Source organism: Microcaecilia unicolor, chromosome 3, assembly GCF_901765095.1.
Source record: "Microcaecilia unicolor chromosome 3, aMicUni1.1, whole genome shotgun sequence".
Taxonomy (NCBI): Eukaryota; Metazoa; Chordata; class Amphibia; order Gymnophiona; family Siphonopidae; genus Microcaecilia; species Microcaecilia unicolor.
In genome coordinates this window covers 44953514-44981398 of record NC_044033.1, presented here as the reverse complement: position 1 = coordinate 44981398, position 27885 = coordinate 44953514, and the positions used below count along the sequence as shown (strand labels likewise).

Here is a 27885-nt window from a genome sequence, read left to right as displayed (position 1 = left end):
AGAGGCAGGAAACGCACAACACCAAAGTGAGGCTTGAAACACACAGGAAGTGGAAACCCTACAGGACAGAGGCAGGAAACACACAACACCAAAGTGAGGCTTGAAACACACAGGAAAGAACCAACAATGCAGACAGGAGCTAGCTCAGAAGCTGACCATGGGGGACATAAGGTGAGTCAAAGAGGGATCACAACCACAGTCGTTACACCCTGCTTGAATACCTTCTACACTTATCTGAGTCTGGCCTCAAAACCAACTCAGTAAGTGTTCATCTTAGTGCGATTAGTGCCTATCATCGCCATGTAGAGGGTATCTCTGGACAGCCTTTAGTTGTTTGCTTCATGAGAGGTTTGCTTTTGTCAAAGCCCCCTGTAAAACCTCCAACAGTATCATGGGATCTCAGTCATTTTCACTCAGCTGATGAAAGCTCCTTTTGAGTCACTGAATTCCTGCCACCTGAAGTACTTGACCTGGAAGGTCACTTTCTTGGTGGCTGTTAATTTAGCTCGTAGGGTCAGTGAGCTTCAGGCCCTGGTAGTGCATGCACCTTATCAAGTTTCATCACAACAGAGTAGTCCTCCGCACACATCCTAAATTCTGCCAAAGGTGGTGTCTGAGTTCCATCTGAACCAGTCTATTGTCTTGTCAGCATTCTTTCTCCGTCCTCATACCTGCCCTGGCGAAAGCAGTTTGCATACCTTGGACTACAAGAGAGCATTGGCCTTTTACGTGGAGTGGACGAAGCCCTTCAGACCGCCCAGTTGTTTCTCTCTTGATCCCAACAGGAGGGGAGTTGCCTTCAGAAAACGCACAATCGCCAATTGGCTAGCAGATTGCATTTCCTTTACTTATGCTGAAGCTGGGCTGACTCTTTGAGGGCCATGTCACTGCTCATAATGTTAGAGCCATAGCTGCATCAGTGGCTCATTTGAAGTCTGCTTCCATTGAAGAGAATTGCAAGGCTGCAACGTTGTCATCTGTCCACACAATCACATCTCACTACTGCCTTCAACAGGGATACTGACGCGATAGTCGGTTTGGGCAGGCGGTGCTGCAGAATCTGTTTAGGGTTTAGAATCCAACTCCACCCCCCCCAGACCCAATTTTGTTAGTTGTTTATGGTTTCAGGTCAATCTATGTTATGTCCTTGCCGTTGTGAGGTCCTATTGACCAGGGTTTATTGTTTTGGGTGAGCCTGGATGCTAGGGATACCCCACTTGTGAGAACAAGCAGCCTGCTTGTCCTCTGAGAAAGGGAAGATACTTACCTGTAGCAGGTATTCTCCGAGGGCAGCAGGCTGATTGTTCTCACAAACCCGCCCTCCTCCCCTTTGGAGTTATTTATTTCTTTATATGCTTTTTGATTTAACTGACGAGACGTGCTCACGCAACAGGCGGGAAGTCTGGCCGTGCATGTGCGGTGCGCGCTGCACGTGCACCAGAAGACTCTGGCAAAACTTTGTTTTTAATTTGCTTGCAAAATGCCGATTCGTGGGCCGACGCAGACATCAACCCACTTGTGAGAACAATCGGCCTGCTGTCCTCGGAGAATACCTGCTACAGGTAAGTATCTTCACTTTCCCTTCCCTTTAAAAAAACTTTTAAAGTGCTTTGGGTTCACATCCTTTATGAAGGAAGATTTTATGCAAATATTTACATTGAATAATGAAGGAAACTGCCAAGCTAGTCTTCACAATTACCAGTCCTTTTATTGGTACCTTTGAATCTAAACAAAATAACATAGCCAGTCCACCATCCCTGCCCTTGTCCTAAAAAACAAAACAAATCCTGTCTCTGACTCTTCAGCATGTGAGTGAAATAGTTCTTGTGTTTGACACTTGCTGTAATGTAGATTTGGGTGTCTGCTTGCTTTTTCCCTTTGCAGCTGCACAGCTTTATTTCTGCTGAGGTCACATTGTATTTCTTTTTCAGATGAGGCCCTTTTTGCTCTTCCTGCTACATCTGCACCTCTGTATTCCTCTGCAGGCAAGTCTTCTTTTTTTTTTTTTTTTTTTTCTGCTAGCCTTTTCTACTACACTGTTTTGACTTTGTATCTTGTGTTTCTTTTAATTTCCATGCCCGTAATTCCATTTTTTTCTAGAGTATAAGTTGGGCCTAAAAATCTCTAGATCTTATCTGATCAAGATGCCAGCTTTTAAAATTAATACAGTCTGGCAGTATGTAGTAAACCTAAAGCAGATGGACACCTCTTTGGTTAATACAGGCTCTAGAAAATGGTGTCTGTCTTCAACAGTGAGTCATGTCCAGTTTGGACTTCAAATAACCTGTAAAGTGAATGGTAAGGAAGGATCTGTTGCGTAATTAATACATACAGGGTAGCCAGATGTCTAAAGAACTCCAGTAACCTTCGTTTTATATAAATTGTCCAGCCATTAAAGTGTCGGCTGCAGTACCACTGCATAGGCAAAACTTCTTGTAAAAGATCCTTTAATACAAAACCTGTTGTGCAAACTTATTGACATCTCTTTAGATGTTTGTATATATCATTAAAATTAATTACAAAATTTACATTTATTCTTATAAGTGTACAGAGCTACACAATAACGATAGTAGTTTGTGTTTCAATGGTTTAACTTTTGCAGTGTGGATTAATGGTTAAAGCCTCATCTCGCAGCGTAATTTTCTTGCCCACACTTATGTTCAATAGCTGTATAAGCTCTGTATTTGTTTTAAAGCTAGAATTAAGATTGGCAGTGCCCTGATGATAGGAGGAAGTGCTTATTTTCTGTCCTAAAATATTTGCATTACACAATGTTGCTACTTTTACTGCTTTCTTTAAAAAATGTATTTATTTTATTTGTGTGTGTGTGTGGTTGGTGGTAGCTTTTCCTGCTTGCTAGGACTTTTTTTGTAATAACCTCCTGTTATGTTTGGCTGGCTGTTCCTTGATGGATGTTGGGTTGAAATGTAACTCTTGGAACATGTCTTGCAGTTTAACTTGTGTTCTAACTTTCCTTTCTGTTCATGGTCACAGACAAAATTCTGGACTTACAGGATCAGCCATGCGCGTCATCTGACCAAGAGGATAGTCCGTCTATGCTGCTTGAAACTGCTGCTTCTCTTCCTTCTCTGCCTTCTCTCTCTACTGCACCTTTTAAAGAACACGTGTTCTCTGATAAATCTCCACCTGAGCTGCCTATAAGAGCAGAGCAAGAGCACCTAACGAAGATGGATATAGATATTGCAGAGAGTGCTGAAACTTTGTCTTTATTTGGGAATACAGATAGTAGAAGAGCTGTAGAGGTGGGTCTTTCAGAGATGGAATTGCAGTTTATTTTGCCTTCTAAATTGGAGGCATCCACTGTAGATGACACAAAGGAAGAAATGGAGACTCCTGAGAAAAGAGGTGTCTTACATAAGCAAGAAATTCCTCCTGAAGTTCACAGCCCTCACTTAGTTTACTACGCTAGAGAGACTTTTACAGAGAGAGTGACATCTGATGGTTGTCCTAGTGAATATGCCCTTCAGGGAGCTGTTAAAGAGGATAGCCCTTTGGGAGAAGACTATGTAGATTTCAATCCATTTGAGCCAGTAAAGATGGTTGGCCATGAAACTAGAGAATCTATTGTAGGCAATTCAAATATTGCAAACAAGAACATAGAAGTGGGTAGTAAACAGACGGTACAAAAGGATGAATATGAATTTGGACAGGATAATGTAGACTCTTCCTCTTTTGCTTCAGAAGTTCTACAGGCAATACCAGAAACATACAGTACTGCTACATTTTATACAGATGCAGCATATGACAGGATGATTCATCCTGTTACTAGAGCAGAGGGTCAGGCTTCAGAAATGAAAACTGATGAAAAAAGAGCAGAAATTGAAGCTGAGTCTAGCAAAGTGCATAGTGATGTTAGTATTGCTGCAGCAAACCCATTCTTTGAATCTGAGAGTCACAAGCTGGATTATGTTAACACAGATAATTTGCCAGCAAGTCTAACTGTCGCAAGTATGCCTGATGGTCTGACGCCTGACTTGGTACAAGAAGCATATGAAAGTGAAATGTACGATGGAACATGTGCAAAACCTTACGAATCCAAAATGGATCTAGTCCAAATGACATCAGAATTGCTAAAAGAGCCTCCAAGTCCTGTAACACAGCTCTCCTCTTTTGAAGGATGTGGCGATCTATCGTCACCACTTTTGCCAGATATTGTCATGGAAGCTCCATTAGGTTCTGCTGCCACCAGCATAGAAAGTACTAATATACAACTAGATGCCACTTCATTAGAGGAGATTGCACCACCCCTTGTAAATGAGGAGAAGATAAAGCTAGAGTCTGAAAAGCCACCATCCTATGAAGAGGCTGTGAAGGTGCCATTATCAGATGTACAGAAAGATCTGGTTGATGTAAAATTGAAAATAATGGAAGATAATAAGGATGCAGCTTTTGAAGAAGTAGAAACTCCTTATATATCCATTGCATGTGATCTGATTAAAGAAACGAAGGGGTCAGATGTTTATGTACCATCAGCCTTCCTTGCATCAAAATCTGTGACTAAAGAATTTCCTTCTCAGCCAGAGTCTGATCTCGCACATCAGTTTGAGATGTCGTCCTCTGAATCTGATGAGGCCGACTCAATTGATACAGCCTGGCAGCCCAAAATTGCACCACATGAAATGAAACCCAACATGAGAGAGAGTCCTGTAGAATCTTCCAGTGCCCCATTAATAGAGCACGAAAGCAAGGATATAGTTGATTTACAATCTGCTTCTCAAAAAACTTGGGAATCTTTCCTACTGGATGAGACCCCTATCGCAAAACCTAAGACAGAAGAGAAGCCTCATGAAACAGAGGACTTAGGTAAGGTGGCTTTTTCTGCCACCGCATTGTCTGATACAAAGGAACCAAAAGCAGAAGATGATAAAGATGCTCGTAAATTAACAGAAGATCCGGGGACAGCACCAGTTCTATACAGAGTTGCTACTCCTACTAAACTGGGACTGAGTGTGACTGATAATAAAACGAAGCAGTCGTTTTGCCCGGAGCATCCTTCTGTGAAAATTAGTGCACCCTTGGGAAAGTCCTCTACTATAGTCCAAGACGTGCCTGAAGTATGCAGTGCTCCATTAGTCCCTAAAGTTGGCTCTTTTGAGGAAAAGTTAGAGAGTGCAATAAAGCCTCCAGGTCTTCTGAAAAAAGTAGATGACGTTTCTTCTAGCAAAGTAAAAAGTGACAAAGAGAGAGAGACTCCTCTGGCTGCTTCTAGCCTTTCAGCAGCGCTGAACAAGGCTTCAGGTAATCTGGCCATACTGTTTAATTCCTATTGTGATCTTTTTGTCGTTCAGCATTCTGCATTTCCTGTTAACATTCACTTTTCATTTCATGGCATTCTGCTTAATACCACCACATAGTGTTTGTGACATAACTGTGCAGGCCTTTTCTTTGTTTTTTCTTTATTGGATTAACCTTGTCTGCTTTTGAATGGCTCTCCCCTGCTTTGTCATTTGGCCATGCCTGTCCTCTTGTGGAGTCTTGGTACAACCTCAAAATGGTGAACTTTTTTTTTTCTTTTTTTCTTTTAAAGCTCTCCATCTGTAGTCCTTGTAAAATAGGCAGTAGGGTGCCCTGAATCCAGTTCAAGTACATCTTATCTCTAATGGTTTCCTGATGTAAGGAATGCATCTATAGTGAGTTTTCCTTGTGAAATCAGGCCGCCTGCAACAGCGCAGTTGTATATCGCAAGGCGCGTATTTTTACATTGACATGAAGTTTCAGAAAGTTAATATAGCACAAATCTTTATTTTGACAACCTGTAGCTGGACATCGGTCCATTCCAGCACCACTGTGTGTTGCAGATGGCCTGGTTTAATTCCTCCTGCCAGTTGTCTCAAGTTGACTTTCACCTCTGTGTATGTGAAAACATCTCTTCAGATGTTTGTATAAATCAGTCAAGTCAGTTGCCCCCTTGAATTTGAAACATCAGAAGGAGATCAAGTTAAAGCACCATGCCATGGTTTTCAAATCATCCACTTAAGGAGATTTGTTTTTTTTATTCCAAATAGTACCTCAAGATTTTAGATCAACTCCCTCCCCCCACACCACAAAAAAACCCAAAACAAAACAGTGGAGAACACCTATGGTTTAATTAAATCCTTAGAGCTCAGGTTTTTAATATTATTAGCGTGTTCTCTCTGATGCCAAAGTCACAGATTGCAATTGCAGAGGAAAGTCTGGTTTACCTTTATCACTGCTGGGACAGTTTTTATAGAACCAGAATATCCCCCTTTAGATTAAAGAAGGAAGGTATAATTCAGACAAACATAAGCCAACCTGCAAACCACCCAACCTGATTTTAGTACTAATGGAAATGAACTTTTGAAACTGGCCATTAACTTGGGCAATGGAAGTTATGATAAGCAGCTGTGCACCAGTTGATTTGGTTACCTGGCAGTCTTCTGCTGCTGTTTATTTCCAGCTTGGTTGGGACTGAGATCTGGTGCTATGTAACATTTGCAACTACCTCAGGGGGATGTGCCTTTTTTTTTTAAAATTAAAAAAAAATGTTTTAAATGCCTCCTGCCAAAATGTATGAGCCAGTCTAAACACCTCTGCTAGTATAACAGTGCACATGGTGCCCAGTAAAACTGGCCTCAACTCCAGAAAAACTTGAAAGTGGGTATTAGCAGAATGGAAACATTTCAGTTACTTCAGAAAGAGGAGTTGTATCACATCTCAGCAGCAGTCAAAATAAAAAGGAATGTGTTGGGCACTTCTTTTGAAAGACTGTATGTGCCTGTTAATATCCGACACTGGATAATGACTGACTTTAAAAGAGACTGTAGCAATTATCAAAATGTAACAGACCAGATCACCATTGGTTAAATTTCCCTCACCCTCCCCTGCCCCAAGCAAAATTTTAAGGGTGTGTAAAAAAAAAAGAAAAGTGCCTTAGAATCCATAAGTGTACTATTTCAGTTGTAGCTCAAGATGCGTTACATCCAGATATGGTAGGTATTCCTGTGTCTCTAGAAAGCTCATTATCTGTGAAGCAATGGAGAGTTAAGTGCCTTGCTCAAGATCACAAGGAGCTACAGTGGGATTTGAACCTTGCCTCCGTACTGTTCTATTAGGCTACTTCTTCATCCTTTAGTTGTTCTGAAACAGTGGTTCCTTCCTAGCCTGTTCCTTTAGTTGTTCTGAAACAGTGGTTCCTTCCTAGCCTGTTCCTTTAGTTGTTCTGAAACAGTGGTTCCTTCCTAGCCTGTAGTCTGAGGTTGCACCAGTGGCCCACAGGAAAAAGAAACAAATCAGCCTGTGCATGGGCATAGCTTCTCGGCAGTAAGTGTGCTGAAGGGAATATAGCAGTCGGGCAGCTCAAAGTACTAGGAACAAGGTAAAAAGCCTGTGAGCTGTTTGCCCTGCTGGAAGGAGCAGGGGTGGTGGAAACAATGATAGCAATGTGACTTGAAAAGCAGACTGACCAAAACGGAGGAAATCTCTTGCAATCAGAAGCAGCAGCAAACAGGGTGAAGGAGACAAAAGATCACACAGGATACTCAGAGGGAGAGTTCTTTGTTCACATCCACAGACTCAGCATGAGCCTGTGTTTCGGCCAAAGGGTCTGCCTCAGGAGTCTTTCAGACATAAGGGTAGTGTATAATGTTTGTCGTCTGTAATTAATTATATGTAGTTTTTGTCAATTTATGACAACACGGAACTAAAAGCTTCACAAAATATGCAGTCTCCAACTGTACTGGCAATATTTTCCTTGCAGCTGCAAGTACAAAGCCTCCACTGTTTTGAGAGTTACATCTGATAAGAGACTCCTGAGATGGGTCGTTTGGACAAAACACAGGCCTGTGTTGAGTCTGGTTGTGAACAGAGAACTCTAACTTTGAGTATTGTCTGTGCGATCTTTGTCTCCTTCACTGTTTGTGAGCTGCTGCTTGAAAAGCAGAACTGTAGAGGCTCTGGGGAATACATAGCTCAATTAGAAGATCAGTGGTGGCAGCATGGACTCGGGGCAGGAAGCAGCAGGAGAGGAGGGGTGAGGATAAGTGGGGAAAAGACTGGGTAGTGGAAGGTGTAAGACCACAGTGAGGGTTGGTTAGGAGAAGAGAATTGGTGGAAAGGGTGACAGCCCGATAGTGGATGGATGATCCACACAGGCATAAAGGTTTGGAGGCACCTTGTTTCCCAGCTCCTGCATCTGAATTTGCTGCAAACAATTTCAGCAGGTATGGTACTTTTATTGCCTCTAACAGCAAGAAATTGTTAAAAACATGGGTGGGTTGGTGTGTTGATCTAATGTTGAAAATAACTTATAATGCTGGCAGGTGAGGAGCAGTGTACTGGTTGGACTGTGCTAGTGTGGGCACGTGCCAGGCAGGAGGGTTGCTGCCAACCCCTTCTCTATATAGCAGGGGTTCTCAATGCAGTCCTTAGGACACACCAAGCCAGTCTGATATTCAAGATATCCACAGTGAATATGCATATGAGAGAGCGCATACCATGGAGGCAGTGCTGTATAGCCTTTTTGAGAACAGTTAGATCGAAATTGTGTGTTCTCCAGAAGAAATTCTCTGCCTTTGTTTCCTGGACTGCCCCATGCAGCATTTCTCCAATCATGCTTCACACTTGTCTTTTTTTTTTTTTTTTTTTTCCAATCATCATATTCTGGAACGCTGATGCTCTCTCTCTTAACTGTGGAACTGGGCACACTCATGCAGCAGCCTCAGCCCAGGGAAGACCCAGAACTTATTTTTTTTTTTTGGACTGTGGTAGGTAAACCACCTCTGTGTCCTCCACCACTAATATAGAATATTTTGCATTAAAGCTGAGGTTCTAATAAAGGATTCTAGTTTTATATTTTGTTTGATTTTTAGTCGTTTTTTTTGGGGGGGGAGGGGGGGGAGAGGGTTACTGATCTGGTCTTCAGGTTAATACATTCAGTCTTCATTAGTGGGATGATGATCAGAAGCAAGCACAGGCACTAGAGGCTGTTGGCTCCATACTAGCGCCTGTGTTTGTTACCGCCCCATGATCAGAGCCCCCGAGCGCATGAAACAATGCACTCGCAAGCTCTGAATACAACTAGCATGCAAAACAGGGCTCTTTTCGCAAGTAGCATGCAAATGCATGCTAAACCTATTCCTCCCCAATGATAGCAATCAGTGTGCCAGACATTGGTCCGCTGGCCACAGCAAACCCTACGCTAGCTCAGAGCTAGCAGGCCCTGCGGTCCCCTCCCCCCCCCCACAGGAACCGGGACCCCTAACTCCAGCAGACCTCCAGTCCCCCCCAACTCACCCCAACACAGGGTCAATGGGAGCTGGAGAACCAGTGGGTCTCCAGCCCCCCCCCCCCCCCCCTAACCTCTCCAGGCATCCCCTCCCATGAATGGAGCCCTGGTGACCCAGTGGACTGCAATTCCCTTCCCACCCCATCCCTGGTGGTCTTAGTAGCCCTTTCCCACCTATCTTCGGTGGAGGAGGGAGGTGCCCTCCCATCGGCGCTGCCTCGAAAACGGCGGCGCCCTGCCCAGTACTGGGCTGCTTTTGTGCTTTCCACTCTTCACTGCATGCCTGAGTGGGAAGTAAAAGGTGTTTGGTGTGACTCACTCAGTGTATTGAACGCATTAAACTATGTGTAACTGGAGATGATTTATCTAATAATAACTTTATTTTCAAATATTGTCATGACTAAATTCTTTTTTTGTTTTTTTTTTCCTTTTAGAGCTTGCAACAATTGTCGCTTTTTCAGTTTGCAGATAGGACATGTAGCTTATTTAACAAGTTTCATATAGTTTCTGACTTAATACCAGGTATTCATTCAAATGGTTTCCAGTCTTGTGACCTGGATTTGCCACTGTTGGAAGCAGAAAACTGGGCTAGAGGGACCATTGGTCTGATTCAGTATGGCTTTTATGTTCCAAGACAGAAAATCAGATATACAAGCAATCCTTCATGTCTCAATAGTCATCACAGCTAATTTTACCATCCTTTTTGGATAATTACTGTATGTTTGTGAGTAAAGTATGAACCACAGGGAAAAGAAATGTCTTCAGATTCTAAGAAATGAGATTAATCTAATCTTAGATTTATTGGTAGGCTGTTCAGTTTATTGAACCACCATACTAAAAGCCTTTGCACGCCAGAAAGCTTTGTCATATTGTAGCTTGGTAGTACCACTAAGCATCCATGTTGTGATTGCAAAGTTCAGTTTATTATAAATAGAGCAAGTCTTTCTTGGGTTCAGTATTGTCTGTTTAGAACCTTAAATATCGTTCCAAAAAGGGTAACCAGTGTAGCTGCTGTGATAGAGCACTGGCACTATCTTATCTATTACCTCCAGAACACAGTAGCTAGGCTGCTATTGAACAGTTTTGTGGGGTTTTTTTTTCCCAGTGTTTGGCTGAGGTCTGCATATAGAACAGTACAATAGACTATACTTGAACCTAGAATCAAAGATTGTACTACAATATGAGTGGAAGAGTGGCCTAGTGGTTAGGGTGGTGGACTTTGGTCCTGGGGAACTGAGGAACTGAGTTCGATTCCTGGCACAGGCAGCTCCTTGTGACTCTGGGCAAGTCACTTAACCCTCCATTGCCCGCCGCATAGAGCCTGCCATGAGTGGGAAAAGCGCGGGGTACAAATGTAACAAAAAAAAAAAAAAAAAAAACACCTGATTTTCTGTATCATCTTCACAATAATCATAACATGTTCTTTATTCTGCCATTTGGGGCAAACATTATAGCTGATGGTTTTTACTCCTTGAACCCAAGAAATTGATGAAATCAAAGTTTGCTCACTAGCACCCATCCATAAACTGATTACCAACCCACCAGCCCAGTGGTTTCCAAACCTGGTCTTGGAGGCACCCCAGCCAGTCTGGTTTTCAGGATATCCACAATGAAAATTCATGAGAGATTTGCATGCACTGCCTCCACTGCATGCAAATCTCTCTCTTGAATATTCATTGTGGATATCTTGAAAACCTGACTGGTAGGGGTGCCTCCAAGACCAGGTTTGGGAACCACTGCACTAGCTAGCCTGAAGTCAATTTTTACTGCCTCCAAACATAAGTTGTCTGCCTACTGCCAAATCCTTCTTCATCTAAAGGCAGCATAAGTTGTATGTGTATGTATGTATATATATATATATATATATATATATATATATATATATATCCTCTCAAGTATTGCAGGCAAATGTTAAAGAGCAGGGGTGAAAAAGGGATAGCCCCTTGATATTTATCAAGTACAATAATTAGTTGAGTTAAGAATCTTCTCCTTAAAAGAGATGGAGATTTTAAATTAACACTGTAGCTCTTATCCCTAATGATTTGTCATCTTTCAAGCAGTACATCTGCTGCTGAGAGATCTAGAGATAACAACAGCAAGGATAGACTTGATCCAATAAAGAAGCTATTATTTTGCCACAACCTGGCCAGAAACCTGTCTGGGCAGGGTCCAGCAAACCATTATCCTCCAAATAGCCTTCAAGTTGGACAACTACTTTCTCTATCAATTTAATCAAAAATGGCAAATTTTAAAATAGGTCTGAAGTTAGCATAAACTACATCTATCCCTTTCCCAAGATGGAGTTATAACTACTTCCTTTAGATGAGTGGGAATAATACTTTGATCAAGGATGCATTTTGTAATGCTTGCCACCAATTCACATACCTGAGCAAGACTTTATCAAGGATATCAGGATAGGGTCTAACATACAACAGTATAGTAATGTATAATTTTTAAAGCCAGGCCCTCAAATGTTTCCTGCTGTAGCCTATTTTAAGGGTGTACCTTGTTACTTCTGTGTCCTGTATCATATTCCCGCTTCCTTTAAACAACATCTGGATTTCTAGTCGTAATTGTCAACAGTGGTGAATGGGAGTTCTAACCTTATCTGTTCAGAAATTCCAATAAAGTGGAGAAGTAATTCTGATCGGACCACTGCTGTATTGAATCAGGATTACACTACCCCTTTTTTTCAATTACTAGAACTTAAGGTCAGTTAAAGGCTGCTATGCAAAATTGTATTTAGACTGCTCCTGCTATGGAAAGCCTTCTTCCAGCACTGTCCATTTGACAATTTTTATTTTCCTTTTGGTGCCAGCAGTTTTACACTACTGTTTCCAGCTTGATCAAAATCCACTTCTAAATGGTAATGGCATCACAAGCCTTTGAAACTACCTTTGTTTCCCTCAAAAACAGAATGCAGTCATTAGAGAGAGTTCTACATCTGGGGCTGTAAACTGGCCCTAGAGCAAATAAGAAAAGGAGGCTCCCTCCTGACGAGCTGATGAGCCACTACACCTTTTAGCAACTCCTTTGACCACTAAGCATTTCCATTTCGCATTGAAAAACTGAGGCTTCCTTCTTCCAGAGGGCTGTAAACATTGCCTCTGCAGCATCTCCAGCCAGCCTGAAAACCAGATTTACGTTCATTCCCACTATTCCAGGATGAGTGAGTACTTACGTCGATCGACCAGCAGGTGGAGATGGAGCATACAGAATTGAGAACCAGTACATTGCCTCTTGCTATCTGCCCACTTCCTCAGTATCTTCTGTCTCCAGCAGGTGGATGGACAGACTTTCCTGTCTTTTGTCCTGAGGCCCTTGCTCCTGGTCCAGTTGGTCAGCTGGTCCCCAGTTGAGTGTGGTGGTCAGTGCATCTGCAAACATACCTGGTGGTGCTGGGTCACTGTTGTGAAATTTGTGGGGGTGCTGTTTGCCTTCCTGTGTTCTCCTAGAGCCAGTTCAGCTGAAAACAAAATGTAATCTTGAGCTTGGTAAGCCGCCCTTCACAGCAGTGCTTGGAACTGCTGGTTTCTGTTGTTGAGACAAGCTGGAGTGAGCATCACTTCAGTAAATTCCCCCCCCCCCCCCCCCCCCAGGGTTCGAGTCTCGGGGCGGTGTGGTGCAGGTGTCTGATGTAGGCCGTGTGGGCGCATTCAGGAGTTCGGCAGTACAGTGCTCTCTTGTTGCCCGCAGTTTTCTTGTTTTTTTTTTTCTTGCTTCTAATTGGCTGTCTGACAGTGTTCCCATGGTAGGGGATGAGAAACTGATCTTTCCCAGAGATATCACCAGTAGAAAGGGGCTGTGCTCAGTAGAAATCTTTCTTGACTTCAGTAGATGGCAAGCTGTTCAGGCTGGTGTTCTATTCCCTGGTCTAGCTTCCAGCAGAGCAGACAAGTTTTGTATAGCTTGGTCGAACCAAGTGGCAGGTTCCCAGATGTAAGGGCATAAAGCTACTTAAGCTGCAGCCTCCTTTTAAAGCAACTTTTAAAACACAGCACACTCTGAGGAGCTAGACATGGAAGGTGATCGTTGGTATCCCAAACCGTGGTCAACCCAGAGAGTGCTGCAGGCAGTGCGGCCGGGCATGCTGGCCGGCCAACACTGCAAAGCCTTCAGGAGTTCTGTTTTCTTCCATCTCTTGTAGTAGAGGAGTGTGGTAGCCGTGTTAGTCCACTTAAGGTTATCAATAGAAATCAAACAAAATAAAACATGGAAAAGAAAATAAGATGATACCTTTTTTATTGGACATAACTTAATACATTTCTTGATTAGCTTTCGAAGGTTGCCCTTCTTCGTCAGATCGGAAATAAGCAAATGTGCTAGCTGACAGTGTATATAAGTGAAAAACATTCAAGCATTGCTATGACAGTCTGACAGGGTGGGAGGATGGGGGTGGGTAGGAAGTATGCATGGGGACATCAAAGTATATCATTGGTATTCTAACAGGGTGGGTGTGGACAGGTGAGGGGAGGGTGATCAACTTTAAAACCATACAAGAACGTAAGACCTTTGAGGTCAGAATGATTGAATATTTTAACACCCAACAGAAAGGACTTAACAAGGACCTGGGGTTCCTAGCCCATTATAAACCATAAAGCTGTATGTCTCTGTTGATCACCCTCCCCTCACCTGTCCACACCCACCCTGTTAGAATACCAATGATATGCTTTGATGTCCCCATGCATACTTCCTACCCACCCCCATCCTCCCACCCTGTCAGACTGTCATAGCAATGCTTGAATGTTTTTCACTTATATACACTGTCAGCTAGCACATTTGCTTATTTCCGATCTGACGAAGAAGGGCAACCTTCGAAAGCTAATCAAGAAATGTATTAAGTTATGTCCAATAAAAAAGGTATCATCTTATTTTCTTTTCCATGTTTTATTTTGTTTGATTTCTATTGACTTCCATCTCTTGAAAGGGGTTTAAATAAGTGTCTTTCTTTCTCACCTCGAGACAGAAGAACCCTGCAGTTTTTATTCAAAGCGACTAGACCAAGGCACCAGTCTTTTCTGCCAGCTCAGTCCACATACCTGAGGTGACATTCTGGGTACATTCTGAATGGAAGCCTCGGTGGAGGAGGTATACTTCTGGAGGCCTTGAAAGAAGGGGATAACTGAGTTGGTGATTGTCATTCTCTCTCCCCCCCCCCCCCCCCCAATCAGCCAAAGGCAAGGCTGGAGAAGTTCCCCAGATTGATTTGAGCTGTGGCCTGTATGGTATATGAGGAGTATGATCTTCACAATTCACTGTTTGTCCTACTTTCATTCATTTGTTGGTAATAGCTTTGAGTCACATATTACTTCAGGCAGTTCCATACCTTAGTGTTGTTAATTTCTTATGGTTCTGAATCCTCATAAACACTTAATTTTTGCATCATTTTCAAGTTACTTTAACAGATTTCATAAGGTTTTCAATACCAGCGGATGTATTTTCTTTATTGAATCGTCATCAGCATTTCATTGAATTTAGAAATAAAAGTACTTTAGGCAAGCAAGAAAGTAAGTGCTTATTTTCTGACAACTCACTTTTTAAAGGATTTTATAGTGTTTATATAAAACTTTCTTTAGCCATTTATTGTTACTATTACAAATTATTTTTTAAAAGAATTTTGGGAGCTGATTATAGTAGGCCCCCCCCCCCCGGCCACTTTTAACAACTGGCTCCCAAAATGTGGGCTTGGGTCCCCTTCTTAATTCTTTGACTTTGCTGGTGGGGATGCTGAGCCCTGCCAGCCAAGTAAATACTGGTGCTCTCTGCTCCTTGTTTTCAGCTCTGAGTAGCAGGCTAGGACTTTTCGTGCATGTGTGAGAAGTCCCAACATGATGCTCAGGGCCAGAAAAGAGCAGCAGGGAGTGGTGCCAGACCATTTTGACTGGTGGAGCTTGGCATCCCTGCCAGCAAAGGTATGCCTAGCATGCTGCATAAGTGGGTGGGAGAGGCATGCATTGCCCCTGCCAGTCCACCCCTGCCCCCCCCCCCCCAAAAAAAAAAAAAAATATTGCAGGGCTAAGTGAGGCCGTTGTTAGTTTATCAGCACACCCCTGAGTATGGTGCTATTTATTGTCTGTTTTTATGTGAGATTACTACTACTCATCATTTCTATAGTGCTACTAGATGTATGCAACACTGGACATAAAGCACTGTACACTGGACATAAAGAGGCAGTCCCTGCTCGAAAGAGCTTACAATCTAACTAGGACAGACAGACAGGACAAATAAGGGAGTTACAAAGGTGGGAATGATAAAGGTGGGTGCTGAACAACTGAGTAAGGGTTAGGAGTTAAAAGCGACATCAAAAAGGTGGGCTGTTAGCTTAGATTTGAAGACAGCCAGAGATGGAGCTTGATGTACAGGCTCAGGAAGTTTATTCCAGGCATATGGTGCAGCAAGAAGGAATGGAGTCTGGAGTTAGCGGTGGAGGAGAAGGGTGCAGATAAGAGATTTACCCGGTGAACGAGTTCCCGGGGAGGAGTGTAGGAGAGAGAAGGGTGGAGAGGTCCTGAGGAGCTGCAGAGTGAATGCACTTATAAGTCAGTAAGAGGAGTTCGAACTGTATGCAGAAATGGATAGGGAGCCAATGAAGTGACTTCAGGAGAGGGCTAATATGAGCATAGCGACACTGGCGGAATATAAGTTGTGCAGCTGAATTTTGAACAGATTGAAGGGGAGAGAGATGGCTTAGTGGGAGACCTGTGAGAAGCAAGTTCCCAATAATCTAAGCAAGAGGTGATAAAAGTGTGGATAAGGGTTCTGGTAGTGTGCTCAGAAAGGAAAGGACAAATTTTGGTGATAGAGAGAAAGCAATGACAGGTTTTAGCAGTCTGTTGAATACGTGCAGAGAAGGAGAGAGAGGAGTCGAAGATGACCCCAAGGTTATGAGCTGATGAGATGGGAGGATGAGACTTATCCACAGAAATGGAGAATGGGGAAAGAGGAGAGGTTGGTTTAGGGGGAAAGATGATAAGCTTGGTCATGTTTCGTTTCAGATGGTGGTGAGACATCCAGGCAACAATGTCAGACAGGCAGACTGATACTTTGGCCTGGATTCCTGCTGAGATGTCTGGTGTGGAGAGGTATATCTGAGAGTCATCAGTGTAAAGGTGACACTGAAAACCATGGGATGAGATCAGAGTACCAAGGGAAGAAGTATAGATGGAGAAAAGAAGAGGTCTCAGGACAGATCCCTGAGGTACACCAACTGATAGTGGGATAGAAGTGAAGGAGGATCCACCAAAGTATACACTAAAAGTATGATGGGAGAGAGAGGAAGAAAGCCAGGAAAGAACAGCCATGAAGTCCAAGCGAGAACAGCGTATCAAGGAGTAGGCAGTGATCAATAGTGTCAAAAGCAGCAGATCAAGAAGGATAAGGATAGAATAGAGACCAGACCTTTGGATCTGGCCAGGAACAGGTCATTGGAGACTTTAGCAAGCACTGTTTTAGTTGAATGAAGAAGGGTGAAAGCCAGATTGAAGTGGATCAAGAATAGCTTGAGATGAAAGTCAAGACAACGGCGGTGAACATGTTCAAGTATCTTGGATAGGAAAGGGAGAGGCAAATGAGGTGGTAGTTGGAAGGACAGGTAGAGTCCAATGAAGGGTTTTTGAGGAATGTTTGAAGACATCGGGAACAGTCGCAGTGAAAAGTGAAAGATTGTGGATATAACAGATAAAAGGGATGACAGTAGGAGAGAGAGTGATAAGTAGATGGGTTGGGAATAGGATCAGAAGAACAGCTAGTTAGTTTGAGGAGTAAAGAAAATGTGCAGTTTCTTCTTCAGTGATTTTCAGAAAAGGAAGAAAAGGAGGCGGTGGTTGAAGGAGGGTTGAGAGAATAGTCTAAGGGAAAGAGAGATGGAGGTGACTTGGTTGAGAATTCAAGTTTAATCTTGTGAAACTTATCATGAAAGTACTCATCCAGAGTCTGGGGAGAAAGTGAAGGGGGAGTTGGAGGTGAAGGCAGTTTGAGGAGAGAGTTCAGTATGGCAAAGGGACGTCGAGGGTTTGAGCCAAGAGAATTTGTCAACTGGATGTAGTAGTCCTGTTTGACAAGTGAAAGAGCAGACTGGAAGGCGGTCAGCAAGAATGTATGAAGTCTGCATGGGATTTCAGCCCAAGGTGTTCGGCAAAGTGGGTACAGGAACATAGGTAGCGGATTCTAGAGGTCAGCCAAGGCTGGGGTGTGGCACGCCTTACAGAATGGGGAATGGGAGGAGCGAGAGTATCCAGAGAAGAGAGTATAGGAAGAGACATCTTCATGGGCAGATTTGAATAACATGGTGGTTGAGAAGAGATTTGAAACATAGGAGGACAGAGTAGAAGGGTCAATAGCCTGAAGATTCCTAAATGTATTGGTTGAGATTGGATGGGACTAGGGGGTAGGATGTTTGTGTTAGTTATCAGATGATGGTCAGAGAGGGGAAGGACTGCGGCGCAGAAATGGGGGAGAGAGCAATTTGAGAAGAAGATAAAATCAAGCCAGTGGCCGTTCTGTTGAGTGGGGGTAGTGGAGCACAGTTGAAGATTGAAAGAGGGTGTTAAATTAAGAAACTGAGAATCATAAGAGTCAGAGGGATTATTAACATGAATGTTAAAATCCCCAAGAATGAGGGAAGGAGATGAAGGTTCAAGAAAGAAGGAAAGCCAAGTGTCAGTTGGTGAGAAAGCAAGAAAGAGACTTATCAGGGGGTCGATAAATGACTGCTACTTGGAGAGGCAGAGGAGTGAACAGACTGATGGAATGGACTTCAATGGAAGAAAAGCAGTGAGAATGAGGTGGAAGAAGAGGTTGAAATCTACAGGAGGGTGAATGCAGTAGCCTGACACCACCTCTACGGCCAACCGAGCGAGGAGTATGGGAGAAATGGTAACCTCTGTGACACAGGGCTGTGGCTGAAGCAGAGTCTTCAGGGCAAAGCCAAGCCTCAGGCCAAGCAGATGGAGAATTTGAGAGAGAAAGAGGTTATGGATGTAGGAAAGTTTGTTACAGACAGAGCGGGCATTCCACAAAGCACATGGGAGTCAGGGAAGCAGGGGGGAGGAGAGGAACAGAAATTAGTTCAGAGAAATGTATTGGTGATGAAGTCATACTTTTTTGTTTATACATCCTGCAGTTTTTTTAATCATTAAATTTTTGACTGACTCTACAGTTTTACAAGCACGATATCTCCAATTCACATTCTTAATAGAGCCTCTTCAGAGGCAGTAAAAGCACAGTGCTTTTTATTGCTTTGTTAGTATTTTTTAATCTATTGGTTTATTTCATTTTAAAGAATATTGCATTTTCCCCATTTCAGTTGTACATTTGAGTTTTTCAAATGTGCATTTTTCACTTCCCTTTAGCTGTAGTGCTCTAGCTTACAAAATTGGATCTGTATATTAATTATAAACCTTAAGGAAGTGGTCATATAGAATCTCTTCACATTGAATGGCATTTGAAAACTATATTTAGTCACTTGTATTCATACCTTTTGGATAAATTACATTACAGTAGTCCTATTTTTTTTTTTTGTATTTCTTTTCCACTGCCTTTCCAATAAAACTTTGTTAATATCGTTCAGATCATTAATTATGTGCAATCATTTTTATATGTTCTGTGCAGACCCTTGATGCAGGCAATTCACCGAAACATGGACATCGTCAGGTCTTCAGTAGAATTTGCTTACTCTACTCATTCTTCTGGCCAACTTAATCTTTTTATGTGCTGTTGAGTTGTCGTTTTATTCTCTGTTTCATGTTTTCTTTTCATTACAAAATGTCTTGATTATTCTTGTTGCGTCTCTAGAAAGCTCGGCTTTCAGAGGAGTCTGGTTATATCTAAAGTTCTCCTAGATTTCTGGTTCCTCTTGTTCCTTTGCCCCTAACAAATGATGTGAATTGCAGAGCCAGGAGTGCAGTGGATAACTTCATGTTTTTAGCTGCCGTTAGATGTATTATTCTGTATTAAATTGAGTATTAAGGGGTATCGCACAGAAAAATGATACATCTTAAAAATTTTGGAGAAAATTATAAATCCCAGTACAGGCCCTAAGAATTTCATCTGAATATTCTGTGGCGCGAACTTCTGAGAGTTCTGTCCTACCCTAGCTTTATATTCCAAATCTGCTTTACCTCTAATCGGTGAAACTATCTTGACAAACAGGATGAACTTTATAGTGGAAAGGCTCTGAAGAGCACATAAAAACAACAAAAAGAGTCCAAAATGTCCCGCAAAAAACAACAAAACGAGTGGAAGATATCCAGAAGGACCAGACTGAAGCCATTTGTGGCTTCAGTCTGGTCCTTCTGGATATCTTCCGCTCATTTTGTTGTTCTCTGAAGAGCACATAACATTCATTTCTGCTTTTTTGTCAGATTAATCTTTTCCTGTCAGATGAGGTGCTGATTGTGCAGTCGTACATACTGGAGAAACCTAGATCACATTCTGCTGTGGAATGTGATCAGCAGCCCTTTGGTGTCTTGAGAACTACAATTCCTGCACTGTTACACACAGGTTTCTGTGATGTCTAATATAATATTTTAAAGTTTTATAGTTGAAGGCCTGACATCCAGCTTTTACTGATACACTTTTGTTGATCATCCTGCACTTCTGCAAATAGTTCTTTCTGTAAGTAAATTGTTTTATTGTCCCTTTTAGTTCCCTAACCATCACTGTGTGTGATGTGACTTCAAGGTTTTCAAATTTATTTTTCACATATAGGGTTGTGAATACTGGCACAGTATGGTTTCAGGTAGTGTCACTTGTAAGCTCTAGCTTTCAAACCGCTTTGGTTGTACCACAGAAAAGTATATTGGGAAGCTAACAAATGAGGGCAATCTTAATTTTCATATAGTAATGCCTATCTGATGCTGGAACTTAGCATTTAGGAATTATTTTGTAAAGCTGACAAGCTGAATACTGTAGTTATCTAAAAGGTTTGCTTTCATATATTGAAAGCTCAAGCTGCTGTTTTTATGCAGCCATCTGTTCAGATGTACGTTCCATTATGCGCATCTTTGGGGAAGTTTCAGCAGCGCAGCGAACAGCATCCTCTCTAACTCCCTGGGAGTCCAGCAGAGAGGTGTTCACTGTCTTGAATTTACGGCACAGCCTATTGGTATGTGAAGGTAAACTGAAAATGAGGTGGATGTTTACAGCTCATTTCATGTTTCAAAATATAAGTAATATGACTTATGTTTTGCAAACTAAATGTTGCAGGGTACATGATTGAATTAAATGGCTATTATCTAGTTGTTGCATTTCATGGTACTGTACTGGATGCTCATGCACTGATAGAGGTTCAATTGGCATTTTATTTGTAGAATGTTTATGCGTGCGCAGTACCTTCACACACACACACACACACACATTCTTCACATTCTGCAGTCTAAAAAATGCATTAAGTAGGAGCTTGAAAATGTAGAATATACTGGTCAGTGAAATGTGCAAATTGTAGAAATATTAAAAAAAAAAAAAAAAAATCAGTCCTAACTGTGTAAGTCCTCAGGGTCGTGTTGGTGACAAAACTATTTCTACTTCGCAATGATGGGCCTGATGTCTCTTTGAAATAAGGAAAACTGCCTTAGTCAAAAAGTACAGATTGGGGGAAGGGTATAACTGAGTTTCCAGTAGCTCTGTTAGATATGTGTTTAGACCATTTCTCAAACATTTTTGAGCTGCTATCTCCTGACCCACAGAGATGCATTAGAATGATGCACTTGTGTAGTTGTGGATGGGTTGCAACCCCAAACGCAGCATGCCTGACCCAGTTTGGGTCACGACTTCCAGTTTGGGAAGCACTGGCTTAGACCTTTGCTTTGATACTTTATCCAGGAGTATTTGCGTCAGTTCAGCTACTGTGGCTGAACCCAAGTGGCCTCTATTGAATTTATAGGCCATGCTAAGGCAGTTGAAGAACTTAATTTGGGTTTGCTATGACAAAATGATGTCAATAGTCCAATACTGATTAGTTAACTGCTTTTTAAAAAATATTTCTATAGTTTCGTCAGGCATGAATTTGCTAAATCGAGGATGCTAGGTGGATCAATACAGCACATTTAAACATAAAAATCTTACAAACATAAATGCATAAATCCCAGTCTCCTTGCAGTATATCCAAGGGTAACACTATATAAAAAAAAAAATCTCAGTAAAACATCTTGGTAATAAGAAATGAAAGATTCAGCTGATTCTAGACTTAAGAGCTTGTGGTAAGGCATTCTATAACGTGGGCCTGCCACAGAAAAGTCCCAAGTATGGAAAGACACCAGCCTTAGATTTGAAAACACAGATGTCTGCCTGAAGAATGCAACAGATTATTACAAATCAAAATGCTTACAGTGTATGTTTAGAGAATATGGAAACTACAAGGGTGTGAAGACTTTTTTTTTTTTATATATATATATATATATATATATATATATATATATATATATATTTTTTTTTTTTTTTTTTACAAGGTATTGGTTGGTTTGATCAGGCTGCATCTCTGCCGGCATCTAAACATATATGGTGCTCTCGGAAGCTTCTTTCCCCCTCATAAAATAGATACAAATAAAATCCTGTGAAAGTAGAACTTCAAAGAGAGGTCATTATCACAAATTCAGAATAAGGTCGTTTTATGCAGACATGTTTTTTTTCATTCATTCTCAGCAATGTAATGACATATGCCTTCAATGTTTTATGCCCTTTGGCCTCATTATATGAAGCCCAGTCAAATGTTCATAGGTTTCTGCTTTTAAGTCGTCATATGGAGGACTTAAGTTGGTTAAACAGCATCAGTATAAAACTTGCCCCCAAGACTGACGTATGTTTAGATGCAGGCAGAGATGCAGCCTGATCAAACCAACCAATACCTTGTAAAAAAAAAAAATATATATATATATATATTTTAAAAAAAAAGTTTTCACACCCTTGTAGTTTCCATATTCTCTAAACATACACTGTAAGCATTTTGATTTGTAATAATCTGTTGCATTCTTCAGGCAGACATCTGTGTTTTCAAATCTAAGGCTGGTGTCTTTCCATACTTGGGACTTTTCTGTGGCAGGCCCACATTATAGAATGCCTTACCACAAGCTCTTAAGTCTAGAATCGGCTGAATCTTTCATTTCTTATTACCAAGATGTTTTACTGAGATTTTTTTTTTTATATAGTGTTACCCTTGGATATACTGCAAGGAGACTGGGATTTATGCTTCCTCCCTATGAAGATCATCGTATTGATATGGGGGGGGAGGGGTCCCCTGAAATTATTAGTAGAGTAGGTGGATGAGCCAGGATCCAGGTTTTATTTTTTGGTGGGGAGGAAGGGGGCTGTTCTCTAAAGTTGTTTTATTTTGTTTTAAATGATTTTTTTTTTCAGTGCACATCCCTATGAAAAACACATTCCCATACTTAAACCAGCACAGGTATCCTCCCCAACCCTCGAGCTAATCTCTTGACCCTGTTCCACCACTCCCTTCGTCTTAAGCATGCTCATTGATGCTTAACATTGCCCACCCTGTGCAGGTTAGTGATCCTTAAAAGCCTAGTGCAAATGTAACATGTGCATTTTGTCTTTTGTGGCCTCATAAAAATTGATATGTAGACTTTCTAGTCATTTGTGCTTGAACTCCAAGCTAGGCCTCTGGCTTGCTGATTTAAATAGTAAATATGTATTCTTTATGTATGTATGTATGTATGTATCTCAGACCATTCAGCTTCTTACATGTCTAGCTTTAAATATTAAGCCCCACTTAATTTTGAAAAAAAGTAGCCAGGGCAAATCTTTGTAACAAAGGCCTAATGTGGCTTCTCAAACAGGCATCTACAACTAGTTGTGCAGCAGAGTTCTCCATAGCCTGGATGGAACTTAAATGTTTGAGGCAAGTGTTGCAGTAAGCAGCAGAAATGTTAGGCAAAGACTCCTGCAACTAAATCTGAATTGGAAAATGGATGCAGCAGACATCCAAATATGAACATGTTTTGTAATAGTTGGAGTCTGACGTTCCAAAGACAGAATGCTATCAGTTCCTGGACTTTTCACACCATTAAGTTGCTCTGATAATGGCATCGGACATTTTTTTTGCACCCCGAGACTGCACTAAAATTAAACCTAAATGCTATAACTGTTGAAATATTTAATTTCCCCACTGCAGCTTACTGATTTTGGGATAGTGGGAGTTGGAACTGGATATCTTTTATACATATTTTATATGTGCAGAGTTCAGGTTCAATATATTTTGGTACATTGCAAATCAAGACAATGTCTAAGTGCTTTACAGAGTATTTGAGGGGTAGCTCAAAAAGAGGATTAGAGCAAAATCACCAACACAAAAAACATAGGAAGGTTAAATGGTTATAATTTTATATAACCGACAAAGGGAGGAGGATAAAACATAAGGAGTTGTGCTTCAGCCAGCCAATAGAGCACAGTCTTGGCTGAAGATAATCCAATTTGTGGAAAGGCCTGAGTAAAGAAGTCTGCTTTTAGGGTATTTTTTGCATTTGTGGTAGGAGAGTTCAGCCCTAAGGGGAGAGTGAGAGATTCTTCCAGAGTGTTTGGTGATGAAATTGAAGCAAGAGTTTCCAATATCAGTGCTTTAAGCTTTGTAGCAATTTTCTGAGACTGTGTAAGAGATAGTGGAGTCCCTCAGAGGTCTTCACTAATCTGAACCAAAAGAGATGAATGAAAGCCTAAGCACATTTTCTGAGAATTTAGTAAAATGTGAAGAGTAACAGTTTCCTGCTACTTCCCACCCTATTTGAAAAAGGCCAAATAAAACATGATCCAAAAAAATATAACACGGGCATAGCCCCTCCATCTATCAAACACTCTTCTTTATCAATAAAATATTCTTTATCAATACAAAATTTCTGGGTTAAGCAGTATAAAATGTTTTGTACATTTTTGGGATCTTGCCGGGTATTTGTGACCTGGATTGGCCACTGTTGGAAACAGGATGCTGGGCTCGATGGACCTTTGGTCTTTCCCAGTATGGAAATACTTAAATACTTATGAGATGGGCATCAATTCTCCAACGTATTAATAATTTAATGAGGCTGTAACACAGTGGGCCCTCCAACATGTGAAGGACTTCCCAGGAAAGGACAGCTGCTTGGCGGACAGACTGAACAGAGTTTTGAAATCACATGAATGGTTTCTCAATTTGGGCATAGCCAATAAGATCTTCCGAGAGCGGGGCACCCCCCTTGGTGACTCTTTTTGCTACTCATCTCAACAACAAACTCCCCAGTTTTGCTCCATGCTGAGTTCATATAGCAGACTAGCATCAAATGCCTTTCTCCTGCATTGGAGGAAGGGTCTCCTGTATGCGTATCCATTTATAGAGAAGACTTTGCTGAAACTCAAGTAGGATCAGGGAACTATGATCCTAATTGCGCCCTACTAGCTGAGACAGATATGGTTCCCTCTTCTGGAGTTATCCTCCAAAGATATCTGGATTGTTATTCTGTGAAACCCTCATCTCGCAGAATGAGTGGGTCTCGTTTGCATACCAACCTCCAATCCCTGGCCCTCATGCCTTGGAGGTTGAGAGTGTAGAATTTAAAACCTTGGGCTTGCCAAAGGGTGTCTCCCACATCTTGATGGCTTCCAGAAACAAAATTCTACTAGGTGTTAACAAGTGGAGGATGTTTGCTGTCTGGTGTGAGGGCAAGTTATTAGATCCCTTACTTGTCCTATACAAAAACTACTTGAATACCTCCTTCACCTCTCCAAGTCTGTTTTGAAAACCCAGCTCTGTAAGGACTCATTTCAGTCCAATTAGCCCATCTCTGTACAGCCTGTAGTTCACTTCATGAGAGGTTTGCTTTTGACAAAACATCCAGTCAGACTTCCATATTGTCCCATAGATCAATCCAGAGACTTGTGGATTATGTTCTTCTACCAGCAGGTGGTGCTAGAACTTCAGATGACTTATGTGGTCATGTGCAGCCAGCTCAACCTCGGTATTCTGTCTAGCAGGTGGAGGGTCAGGTGTTCAGCTCTGGATTGATCCGGCTCCTGGCATGTCATTCTGGCCTACTTGAGCCTGGATAGGAATTGAGGTTCCCTGGTTTGGGATATTGGTGTACACCTGGTGGTGCCAGGTCCCTCCCTCCCACGTTCCCTCCATCCTCCTTGGGATTGTTGCCCTAGTCTGTTTGGGTCCAGCAGTCTCTCTCCTGCCTCTACAAAAAAAAAAAAAAAAGGCATTTAAAGAGAGTGGCTCTGCTAAGGTAAGCTTGCAGGGTAAAGTTTTTATAAAAAAAAAAAAAGCCAGACGGAGGAGCGCCATGCAGTGCTAGCAGCTCGGCACGGCAGCTTGTTCAGGCAGCACCTGCCTGCTTCATGTCAGCTCTGTTGGAAGCCACAAAATGCTGCTCCCGGTATGGGAGCTGGAGAGCAGCGTCCGGGGAATGTGAGTTTTGTGTGCGGCAGGGCGCTCTGTAGAAACAACTTGCTCCAGGTACTATTCATTTGGGGCACAGTAATGAAAGGCCGAGTCCTGTTTTGGTGGGAGTCTCGGGACAGAGTGTGCAGTGTGCCGGCAGGTGCCATCTTTGCTGTCCTGCTGCATTCATCCCCGCACATGGTGCCGGTGCAGCTTCCAGCAGAGCAGACCAGCTATTTCAGACCCCAGCTGGAGAGAGGATACCTTGGGGGGGGGGGGGGGTTCTGGGGCTGAGGCTACTCCTTTCTCCCCGGCCCCAGAATTTGTGCTTCTCATGCACAAAGCCTTCCTTTTAAAACAAGCAGGGGGGCCTCAGGGTGCTGATTCTGTACCCTCCCCCCCCCGATCCTTCTTTCTTTTCTCAGTCTCTCATGCCCATATGCCCTTGGGTGGAAGGTTTGGACCTTGATGACATGTCAGACATGGAGGATGCCCTCTTTCCTAGAGGCTCTCCAATAGGGTCTGCGGAGTTTACAGAAGAAGGTGACATGCCACCCGAGGAGGGGGATGACCCCACCATGGCACGTACCCAAAAAGGGTGGCTCTCTCCGTCCTGTTCTGGACCTCAAGTACTTCAAGAAGGCTTTGTGGATTTGCCATTTTCACATAGAAACTTTGCATTCCGTGATTGCTGCAATGCAGCCAAGAGTTTTTGACTGTCTTTGATAAAAGAAGCATATCTACACATTCCTATTTGTCTCCTCATCAGCGTTTTCTTCATTTTGTTGTGCTTGGTCAACATTTTCAATTCTAGTCTATGCCCTTCAGCCTTGCTGCTATACCACGGACTTTCTCCAAGGTGTTGGTAGTAGTTGCAGCTTTCCTCCAGAAGGAAGGGGTACAGGTACATCCCTACTTGGACAATTGGCTCATTCAGGCATTGTCTCACAAGGGGAGTCTTCGGGCGATTAGACCGGATGGTCAACCTTGTTAGTCGCTTGGATGGGTGATCATTTTTCCCAAATGCCACCGCCATCCTTCATAGTCTCTGGAGTTACCTGGGCGTCTTATTCAATACTCGCGTGGGGATGGCTACAGATCTAGTTAAGCAGTTTGCTGTAGAGTCTGGTGCTACGGACCTGGGACTTTGTTCAGGTGTTGGGATCAATGTACCCTGAATGTGGTCGTGTGGGCCAGAAGTCATATGCGGCTACTTCAGCTGTACCTGCTCAGTCAGTGGTCTCCCCTCTCAGAGGAGTACATGGTCAGAGTGGCGTGGACTTGCGCCTCAAGGCAGCGATACGCTAGTGGCTCATCCAGGACAACCTACACAAGTGCGTTCACTAGTGACTCCATACTGGATGGTTGTGACAACGGATGCATTCCTGTCAGGTTGGGGGGCTCATTGCCTCAGATGGCCCAGGGGACCTGTTCCCCAGTGGAAGCAACCTGGTCCATCAACCGGCTGGCATTGCGGGCTATTCAATTGGCACTCCGGGAGTTTCTAGTTCTTCTGCGGAGTCATCCGGTGCGTGTTCTGTCAGACAGACAGTGCAATAGCGGTAGCATCTGTGAACAGGCAAGGGGGCACCAAGAGTGTGCTGCTTGCACGGGAGGCATCTCTACTCTTTCTCTAGACGCATCTGTTACTACTCTTGGCGTCGCACATTGCAGGGTCACAGAACATTCAGGCAGACTTTCTCAGTCGCCACATGTTGGATCCAGGGAAATGGGAGCTCTCGCCTCTGCCTTTTGAGCAGATAACATCTCTTTGGGGGCTTTCCGTGATGGATCTCATGGCGAACAGGCACAGTGCGAACGTTTTCCCGCTTCTTCAGCAAGGGCAGGGAGTTTGGGTCAGAAGGGATCAATACCCTTCTCCAAAGTTGGCCCTCGGGTCTGCTCTACGTTTTTCCACTGTGACCCATGGTGGGAAGAGTGATAGGCTGCATAGCCAGACATCCCGGTCAGGTGATTCTAGTCAACCCATATTGGCCACGGCATCCCGTGGTATGCAGATGTCATCCGGCTCTTGTTCGATTGCCCCCTCCGGCTGTCCACTCCAGGCGGTCTGCTGGTTCAGGGTCCCGTCTCCATGGAGGATCCCTCCCCCTTTGGTCTTATGGCCTGGTCCTTGAAAGGGTGTGCTTAAGGCGTAAAGGATATCCGGACCCAGTTATTTCCACCATGCTACAGGCAAGAAAGCAATCTACTTCTGCACCGTATGCTAAAGTATGGCGCACTTTTGAGTCTTCGT

At 42.8% G+C, this 27885-nt stretch overlaps 1 protein-coding gene across 3 annotated transcripts in view; it reads left to right on the top strand.

Moving 5' to 3' along the window:
• RTN4 (reticulon 4) overlaps window positions 1–27885 on the top strand; it is a 150949-nt gene that overhangs the window by 50571 nt on the left and 72493 nt on the right. For 2 of the 3 annotated variants that reach the window (XM_030195851.1, XM_030195850.1), the window contains 2 exons: window positions 1932–1985; window positions 2995–5259. The exons of the other annotated variant lie outside the window; for it this stretch is intronic. In XM_030195851.1, coding sequence (XP_030051711.1) covers window positions 1932–1985; window positions 2995–5259 — 2319 coding nt within the window. The remainder of the gene's footprint in view (window positions 1–1931; window positions 1986–2994; window positions 5260–27885) is intronic. 3 annotated transcript variants of the gene reach the window in all.